We start from the raw sequence: 10354 nt of genomic DNA, 5'->3' as shown, positions 1-10354 counted from the left end.
TGGAAACCAAGGAATTTCCAAAACCGAAAATATTCTCAAGATATGCAATATATTTCCAAATTCGGTTTCCATAATTCCTAGAAATGCTTTGTCCAAATATTGACCGAAATCTCAGTAAAAAATCTCTAATTAGTAAATGCACATTACCAATTTTTATTTTCTAAAGATATGCATTTTATTTGCTATAAATTAAAAGCATATAAAACTAAAAACCTTAATTAAAAGATTCTCAATTTATTTCGATCTGGGATTTTCCTTTAGCTATTAAGGAATATCTTTAAACAATAAAAGGTAAGAATTATTGCACGTGTTCAAAGTATGTCGACATCTTTACTTGGTAAATCCTTTTTCATATAGTAGAAACTCTTTTAATTAATACTCGATTATTTAATAAACTCTCTTAAATAATATTTTTGGCTGGTCCCGAGTCGGGGACAACGTGCCAAATTAATAATTCGCTAAAATTATAAGATAATACATTTTTTATTACCAATGTAGACCCCACATGAAATATAAATTAATAATGCATATATATATTGAAAACAGTGATGATTTACGGAGACGTTTTGAAAAATGATTCAATTGTCTTCTGTTTTTTTCTAAAATCAATATCCCATTGAATTTCATCTCTAATTTTTCTTATCATTGTAAGAATTGTTGGTGTTGTTTTAACATAGCTCAGCAAGAAATTATTCAATGTGATTGTCGCTTTAATAGCCTCGTTTTGTGAAGGGGGCTCTATTGTAGAACTTTCATCATCTTCTTCCACATCTTTATCGGTTCCCATAACACTCTCAATAATTTCTTCACCAGTCAACAATTGTGTAACTTCATTTTCTTTCGGATAATTTAGGACATCTTCGACATTCATTGAATTGCGATAGCCCAACTCATCGATCAAATTTTGTAAGTCTTGAGTGATTTCACTGTTTGTATGTTCATCCAAAATTTCTAAACTTGTGTTATCTGTTGATCTAAGTTTACAATGACGAAAGCATCAATTTTGTCTAAACTCGTGATATGAAATTTATCTATAAGTTAATAAAATATTAATTAATATATAAATTAATAATTATTAATTTATCGGTTAATTAATATCTCGTTTAATTAATAAATTTTAATGGTCTCGACAGCATTAATTTATAGAGTTTCTACGATATTTACCATCGTGGAACCGATTTTCCACACTTCCAAATGAGTTTAGAATTGGTTCATCTGACTTCCAAGAACCATGTGATTGATTATCCTATCAAATCACCAATCATGGGTTTAACGGTTCTACCAAAACAAGTTTCGGTTCTACCTCCATGTGGGTATTAGGATCGGTCACACTAGCTTTCCAAAAATTGGTTGATTAGGTACTAGGATCGGTTACCACATATATATGGTATCTAACTTGTATTTGGCTGCAAAAGTCATAGGATCGGTTACCAATCACTAAGAAATTGTTGCACCTATTACAAGCACCGATTCCCCTACTTGTGATCGGTTGCACCACTTACTAGGATTGGTTCCCCAATGTCTAGAGTTGGTCATACCAATTACAATATATCGATCATATGATCTTAGGTGATTACTTAAGATCGGTTTCACTAATAAAATTCATACCAATACAAAAGTCAGGCCTTGTGAATAGTTTTACCAAGATACATAAACAAGTTATGAGCGGTTATACTAAAAACACATATTGGTAATCCAAAGGTTTGCAATGAATAACACTACCAATAAGCCTCGCGATTTCCCTTTCGATTCATAAAATAAGTTTATGAATTGTACGTACTTCCTTTAAATGAATGTAAAATATTGTTTCCTAGGACGAATCTTCACCCATACCCATACATAATCACAGTAGCATTCATACGATTATGTCGATGTCTTATATACGAAGTTCAAAAGATAGACGTTATACTTCGTATTGTAATTCCTTAATACTATGTCTAACTAGAGTATAATCATTCACAGCTTCGCAGTTATGTTTTCAATATGAACGACTTGAAAGATACGTTAGGAATGAAACAGTTCAAGTCAAATATTACTAAACTCAAAAGGAAGGATGATGTCGTCGTTTTAGCTCTTTACTTCTTCACATTCTTCAAGTCTTCACGTAATACTTGTAAGTCTCATATCCTAGTAACTTTCTAGCTAACCTACACGAAGTTGGCTCTAGTAAATAATCAAGCGACTCTTTAAATGAGTTTTGATTCACTAAAATATAACAACCAAACTTGAGATACCAACGCTTGGTGGGTTCAACCGAGCAATGCTCTAACACTCATTAACGATTCTTTGTTGAAATCGGAGTAGGACTTACTTGTGAGGTGAAGAATAATCTAGGATGCTCTTCGGGTGTCGTAAGTACCAGATTTTGAAGTTTGCTACTAGACTTTTTCTTTTGCAACCGATTTCCTATCTCACCTTGATCTTTGATCAAAACGGAAATCACATATAGGCTTATATGTGGGAGGCATATTGGTTTGAAGTCTTCGATTGAATTGAAGCAACTCTTAGGCTGTAAAGGACGTCAGCTAAGAGAATCAATTGCGTAGAGTCTTGCCAGATTCAAGAGGCGTAAATAGCGCGACTGTAACTGAATGGCTGTGACGGTAGATTTGGTCTCGATTACATTCCAGTTTGAAGTTTTGATAGTGTGTTTCTGCATTTGCGGTTTCCTCGAATGAAACTTCATATACTACTTTTTACAGGTGTGGCACTGCTGGAACGAATCATAGAAGGCTAGTCAGTTATGCTCCACTTTAGTCGAAAACTACTTCTTGGACACTTGGTCTGTCCAAAGCTTGTGCATCAATTATGCACGGTTTTTGGTCATGTTGCTGGGATATAAACGTTAAGAAAGGCATTGTAAATCAGTAGATGAGACTAAGCAGAAATTTAATCTCGTGTTTGAGAGAATAAGTTATCACTAAGAGAGCGACATTGTAAATCAGTAGATGAGACTAAGCAGAAATTTAATCTCGTGTTTGAGAGAATAAGTTATCACTAAGAGACATTGTAAATCAGTAGATGAGACTAAGCAGAAATTTAATCTCGTGTTTGAGAGAATAAGTTATCACTAAGAGAGCGACCAGTAGATGAGACTAAGCAGAAATTTAATCTCGTGTTTGAGAGAATAAGTTATCACTAAGAGAGCGACCGCATGTTTAGTCCACGCGATGGATGAGTTTTGTAATCATTTGATGCAATAAAAGAAAATTGTTGCATTACTGTTGTGTGTCCATTATGTTGTCGATATTGTGAGTTCACTAGTTAGTTTGATGCACAATAAACCTCCAATACAGTATAAGACGCATTGGGAGATGGAGGAAAAAAGAAAGAAATCCTCCCTTTTACCAAAATGCCCAAGGATGAAGGCATATGCCCACATTGATGCAGTTGTGCAAAACTAAGTATTTGTGGGTGAAGTAACTCACTAAACCACAGTATTTATTGCCGGTCATGACCGAAGGAAATTGAAAGCATCAAATTGGGGGTGTGACACACGGCCAATTGGTAATATAATCAGTCGACTCCATATAGAAAAGGGTTATCAGATTTAACCAACATATGACATCCAAATGATCGGCGGTTGAGGTCCAAAATCCTGCATATCTCGCAAGTGAAATACATCGAGACAGTCTTGGAACAGAAATATTAAACTAAGCCATTGGCATGTGCTCACCTATAATCAGTTAAATTACCACAATCCTTACACTACTAGTTCCTCGTCCAAAATCCTGCATATCTCGCAAGTGAAATACATCGAGACAGTCTTGGAACAGAAATATTAAACTAAGCCATTGGCATGTGCTCACCTATAATCAGTTAAATTACCACAATCCTTACACTACTAGTTCCTCCAATATTCATGACTTCTCCTCGAGAGAATATAACAAATAAATTCTTCAAATTCCATGATTAATTACTATGAGAGAAACCGAAAGAAAGTGAAACAAGCGTTGAACGAAATACATGTGCAGGGACTAAGACTAAGAAGAAATCAAAAAGAAAACAGCTTAAATTGGAGGGAGCAAAACCGTTCTTCCGAGAAACAAAGGATGAATCCAATTAATCTCAAGGCTTGAATTCTGAAAAGACCACGACAGAGTTGTGTCCTCCGAAACCAAAAGAATTGGAAATGGCTGCAAACAGGAAGAAGATAATTTAGCTAGTTTGATTATATCAATATATCGGTCGACTGTGATCAATGGAAATTCAAGAGTCGGTATCTTACCAACATTCACTTCATGCTGCTTCTTTACATTAGCAACAGTGTCGAAATCAACTGCAGGCTCTGGGTTCTGCAATTACAAAGGCAAAAAAGGGGGGAATCAGTGGACACGTAAGTGAAAAGGAAGACTTGGACAATTGTTCCAGTTCCTGATGGGTAATTTCTGAAACTACAGCAACAAAGCTTTCTTAAAATTATAACGTACAAATTGGTTGATAGAAGGATGCAACCATCCAGTATTGATGGCTTTCACTGTGGCGATGGCTTCTAACCCCCCTGCTGCACCAAGGCAATGCCCAATCATAGACTGAAAAAAAGAAAACAATTAGGAGATGAAAATGAGAAGACTATATGTCAGCACTAAACAAATGTCGTGCTTGCTTCAAATGATTATGGAAATGATTGACAAAGTTCACAAGAAAAAGCTCAAATCGGTCTAATTGTTCAGCCATTGATTTGTGCACGTTTCATCCACATATCAAAGGTTAAACTAGAGATGAAGGAGTTCCTCATCATACAGATCACTCAAACCAGATGTAAGGCAAATCTATTGAAGATTTCAATAGTCACAGACTTGCATATTATAAGTTACAATTTAACATTTTAAGATACTGGTATCAACTTCACCTTTTAGTGAGGTGGTTTTTGGTTTATTCCCATGTTCTCGTCCTTCAAAAGAAGAATCCCTTAATTCATGCCCTTTTGAAAATACAAATGATTTCCACTTTCAATATCCAATCATATACATAAAATAATAACTAACTAAACCTTTTGCAGCCACTTAATTTCAGATCAAAATTTGCTGCTGCTATAAATTTCAGAGTGGCATCGACTCTCCTAGTTATTTTTAAGGTAACCACGTGTGAGAATTTAATACACAACAGATATGACGCACTGAATGTGTCAATTGGAAGAGGTCATTATTTTGGGAAGGGGCACGAAGGCAATCTCCCCACCAAGCCAGATTGAGAATTTAATACATACATGTGCATTCATCGATAAGTATAACGCAATAAAATTCGACAAATAGTAAAGGTACATTTCTTGGCAAGCAGCCGTAGGACTAACTTTCCACCAAGCTAACTATTATCACTAATGAAAAGGTGCACAGCTTGAAATTTCAAAATTATGTAACTGAATCAAAATAAACAGCAATACCATATACATTGTTCAAATATCCTAGGGAATCGTTAGCAGAACTAGTTGAGCAAACTCGAACAGTAGCAAATATATATATACACAGAGAGAGAGAGAGAGAGATTCACCTTAGTTGCATTAATCTTGATACTGGATGTGTTCTTGAATACCTTCTTTATGGCATTCACCTCAGCCAGGTCTCCAGCAAGTGTGGACGTAGCATGTGCATTTATATAGTTAACCTGGGAAGACGTAGAAGTTGTCAATCTCGAATACACGACTTTGCGGAAAACATAAGTAAACTCACACGTTGTAGATCATCTAATAACTTAAAAAGACAATACACTATCTTAAGGACCACAATCAATCATAGATAAGCTGCATAAAAGTTCAGTAATAACTACAGAAATCCATATGCTTGGAGGCTGTTGCTTCTCACTATTTAAAGCAACAAGGTTGTTTAACAATCAAACAAGATAACAGCTTTTTTAAATAATTGACCAGCTTCAAGGTGCATTTAAGCATGCGTTCAACTTTCCTGCTGGGCTTCTACAACTAATTCTTTAACTGGACCAGTTCATTATTAGTATCCAGGTGCGCTGTTAAGTATTAATCATTAGTATTTCGATAAACATATTTGTAAGTCATTAGGTGTTCAGAGACTATCAATAGTACAACTCTCCAGCTTGCTAAGTGGCCTGAAGCAAGAGAAAGTAGGGGCAGACAAGGATTATCCATGCTGATTACATATTTCTCAGTATGGAGCGAATGAACAATGTCTTTCTAGGTATTCAGGAAAAAAGAAGTGATGTGTGCAACACATCACAACATCAGGGGGTAGAGACAGATAGATGGTATTAAAAGTGTACCTCCTCTGGCGACACACCAGCATCTTCAAGACTTTTTTCAATACATGTTGAAACACCAAGTCCATCGGCCCTAGGATCAGTCATATGATGAGCATCACAGTTTACTGCACCTCCCAAGTACTCAGCAAGAATTGGTGCACCGCGCTTCATTGCATGCTCCAAGCTCTCCATTACCTATCCAATAACAATCTACATTTTAATCCTCTTGAAAAAAAAAGCACGTCAGGTAACTCTATTAATTAGGCTAACACTGCAGAGTGTATGGGAGGACAGATGGAAATAAGACTGAACAGACAAACAGAGATGTCAGTGGTAAACATGGTAAATCCGGAGAGCAAAAACCTCATGCTTGCATCGGGTGAGTCAGTGAGTCACATTTCGATCTTGTAACTCTATATGCTGACTGAGCCAACTAATACTAATAGGGAAAGAAATTCAGCCAAGGGTGCATAAAAAATAAACAGTTATCCTTCTCTAACTCATACCAACACTCCAGCGCCTTCACCCATAACAAAACCATCTCGTTCTTTGTCCCATGGCCTTGAAGCTGTTTGTGGATCATCATTTCTCTGTGATAGGGCTCTACATGCAACAAAACCTCCTAATCCGATGGGAATGATTGCGGCTTCAGTTCCACCGGCAATCATTAAATCAGCCTCACCTCGTCGGATGTGGTTAGCAGCAGCATAGAAGCAATAATTGGAAGTAGCACATGCAGTGGAAATGGAATAGTTTGGACCCATTAAGCCGAGTTCAATCCCAAGCAACGCAGAACCCATATTAGTTATGGCATATGGAATGAAAAAGGGCGTTATTTTCCTGTGGCCTCTTTCTATTAGAGCCTGAACACCATCTGAAAACACTGTGAGACCACCCATGCCTGTCCCGACAAGCACACCTCCTCGCTCTTTGTCTAGCTGTAATTACGCAAAAGAGCAAGAACAGTAAGATGAACTCCAACGTTTAGAAATAATACAAAAAGCAGGAAATCAAAGTTCTGTAATCACTGTAATCAAGAAACGGGCTATGGACAATCATGTCAGCAAAAAACGATTAGAAAATGCATTACCCCGGAAGGATAAAGCACATGATTGGGGAATATACCTCTAACCAAAGAGCACATGAAACCGGACCAAAAGAGAAGAATGAAGTAAATACAAAATTGAAAAGGCAATTAAACATTCTACCAAAGATTGTCAATCACAGTGAATTAACTTTTTTCACACAACCAAACATCTTTACTTTCCTAAATTATTTTCTTGTTATAAAAACCATGCATGACCAAGATGAACAAGGGCGGTCCAGCCGAAAAATACGAGCGATGGAGCTCTTACCGAAGGTAAATGAAAGAAACAGATGCACAAGAAGTAATCACTGTCAAGTAAAAGAGTGAAAGAGAAAAACCAAGCAATGTTCTAACTAATCTCATCATACAACATTCAATTTCAATCCAAAAATGTACCAATTCCCCAACAATTAGAGTATGAATTGATACTTTATCTCTTTCCTTTAAAGATATGAAAAGAAGATAGTTCTTTTCACAAATTTGAAAACAAAACGTGTTAATAGTTTCATTAAAATGTGCCAATTGTAAATCTTAGTAGGAAATGAAAAGTAAATGTATTAAAGGAAATCAACCAGATCTGAACCACTTTAAATGTGTGCTTGTTTGCATCTAATATTCAGATCCAAATTATAAATTGAAGGAAAGAAGTGAACAATAAAACAAACAGCATACATGCAATAAAGAAAGAAAAAACCTTAGAGAGATTTTCACCCCCAAGACCAGCATCTTCAAGTGCTTTTTTACCAGCAACGAGACAATAACGAAGACAATCATCAAGACGACGATCATTCTTGCCATCAATATAACCTTGAGAATCAAATCCACGGATCTGACCACCAAAACGAGTTGGAAATTTGGAAGCATCAAAACGATCAATAAGTGAAATTCCACTCTCACCAGAAAGAAGACGTTCATAGTAAGTATCGACATCATTACCAAATACAGAAACTAAACCCATTCCTGTAATAACAACTCTCTTTTTGGGATCTTTTTCTCTTTTCGGTGCATTCACACTCGTTTTGGAAGAAGCAGATATCACCAGAGATGGACTTCTCTTCAGTTTCGATCTACCCTTGTTACTCACATTGTTGTTATTGTTGAGAAGCGGGGATTGTTTTCGAAGTGATTCTAATGGTGACACACGAAGAGCTGCTGATTGCAAAGTCTGCATATTCCCTACAAATCTCTAGAGAAGAAGATGTAGATTTCCCGCTTTGAAAGAGAGAATGGGGTTTCGATACAATCTATTAATCTGATTGTAGGTTGACGCAGCGACTAGTATTTATAGACAACCTTTTTATCTGTTTTTTTTTCCTCACTTTCTGCTGTGAAGTAGAGATGGGGAGATAGATAGAGAGTGTTTGTGTGTTTTTGGGAGGGCGTTTTGTTCTATGTGAATGTGATTATGATTTTAGTTGTGACTGGGGCCAAGTGGATGCCATGTAAGCTGTGTGGTAATACTGCCCAAAACACATTTCATGGCCCACGACCAATATCCGTTCAAGTATTGTTTAGGCCTCACTCGTAGGGGTGAGCATTTTATCGGTTACCGGCGGATTTAACCGGGACCAACCGTATTTGTGCGGATGGATGTCCCGACCGTTCGCTAATGGATTGGATGCGGATGGAATTTTTGGAATCCAACGGATTGGACCCGGATACAACCTTAAAAATCCTCGCGTTTTTAGGGGCCACTCAAAAGGATTTAGGGGCCAACAATAAAACAAAAAAGGTCACCCAAAGGGAAAATGTAGCCAGCCCTTATCTCGCGTAATTCGTAATGGCGAAATTACCCTTATATATTCGGAGGATATGATAACATTGTTATCCTCCGATTGCAATCGGAAGCCAAAATATTTCCCAGACTTCCGATTGTAGCCGGTGCAGTATTAGAATGATTTGTGTTCATTAATCGGGAGTGTACACAGCCAGCCATAACCACTTGGTTCATGTTTTGGATGCAGCGTTAATCGGGAGTTAAATATATTACAAAACCTACCGATTATAAGTTGCCCCAAATTCAAATTTTGAAAGCTACCATAATCGGTAGATATGCTAAATACAATACCTATCGATTATTGGTTTCTCCACATTCAACTTTCGTCAAATTAGCCGTTGGAGTTTTTGGGAAAAACAAAAAGAGCCGTTGGACCCTAAACCTATATGAAGAAACTCATATCTATCACCCCAATTGCACCAAACTCTTTCCTCTCTTCAGTTTTAATTTTCATAACAAAAACATGGATATTGCTTTTGCCGAAGAAGAAGATTGTGCTATTTATAGAGCGTGGGTTGTGGTAACTGCTCATGATCGTGTTCACAAGCTCCACAAATCGGAATCCGAAGAGCAGATATGGAACCGTATCTTAATGGTATTTGAGGCCTTAGATGGTAATCGAATTCGAAGATCATCCAATGACATTAAGATGAGAAAGAATGCGCTCGATAAGGAGATTGACAAACTTGAAGATGAGGAACGGTTTGTTAGGAACGCTTTTCCTTGGTGGACGTATGAAAAACGAGTAAGTATCTCTGTAACTCCAACTCACATTAACAAAATTTAGTACTAACTTGTTACTCATTCGTAATTTCAGAGAAATCTTGCGGATCGCCGGTATGTGGACCTCTACGGGAAACGATTTGAACATGAAGGATGCTACAAAATCAAGAGGGACAATTTCTATGGTCACTGGAAGTTATGATCTGTTTTAATACTTTTATGGTCAATTAGGAGTATGGATTTAGGTGGTTTTGACGAAATTGTAAGGTTAAGGCCGTTTGAACTTTATGTAATGGATGTAATCGGAGTATTATTAATATAAAAACTAGTCGATTATACGAAATCGGTAGATTATTTTGTTAAACAACCTACCGATTGTAATATTCGGTTATGTTATGAGTCAACTTTCTTTCCGATTATGGTGTTGTTTGGTTCCAGGAAACAGTTTTTTTTGTACTTGTAATATTCAGAGGATAATTTTTTTGTAAAGTTCCGAATGTACGATGGCCCAAAAATCAGAATTTGGAAAAACTTATACTTTTCAAATTTTGTCTTTG

At 36.6% G+C, this 10354-nt stretch overlaps 1 protein-coding gene across 1 annotated transcript; it reads right to left on the bottom strand.

Annotated features, from left to right (window-relative positions):
• Positions 1-3764: 3764 nt before the first annotated feature.
• On the bottom strand, positions 3765-8662 carry LOC113287429 (3-oxoacyl-[acyl-carrier-protein] synthase I, chloroplastic-like). The gene is made up of 7 exons (XM_026536191.1): positions 7992-8662; positions 6717-7148; positions 6232-6405; positions 5491-5604; positions 4431-4532; positions 4229-4295; positions 3765-4136 (listed from the first exon to the last, which is right to left on the bottom strand). Exons 1-7 carry the CDS (start codon positions 8466-8468, stop codon positions 4069-4071), a joined length of 1434 nt encoding a protein of 477 aa, XP_026391976.1. The 5' UTR covers positions 8469-8662; the 3' UTR covers positions 3765-4068.
• Between the last annotated feature and the right edge of the window lie 1692 nt (positions 8663-10354).

The sequence above is a fragment of the Papaver somniferum genome, chromosome 6 (assembly GCF_003573695.1).
Source record: "Papaver somniferum cultivar HN1 chromosome 6, ASM357369v1, whole genome shotgun sequence".
Lineage (NCBI taxonomy): Eukaryota > Viridiplantae > Streptophyta > Magnoliopsida > Ranunculales > Papaveraceae > Papaver > Papaver somniferum.
This window is presented reverse-complemented; position numbering and strand designations above follow the sequence as displayed.

Bases quoted from the DNA above. Each gene is read 5' to 3' on its own strand.
- LOC113287429 (XM_026536191.1), bottom strand. From the start codon at position 8,468: ATGCAGACTTTGCAATCAGCAGCTCTTCGTGTGTCACCATTAGAATCA. The intron at 5,605-6,231 runs GTACACTTTTAA...ACGTCTTCCCAG, and splicing joins CTGGTGTGTCGCCAGAGGAG to GTTAACTATATAAATGCACA. The intron at 4,137-4,228 runs GTAAGATACCGA...TCCTGTTTGCAG, and splicing joins GCAGCATGAAGTGAATGTTG to CCATTTCCAATTCTTTTGGT.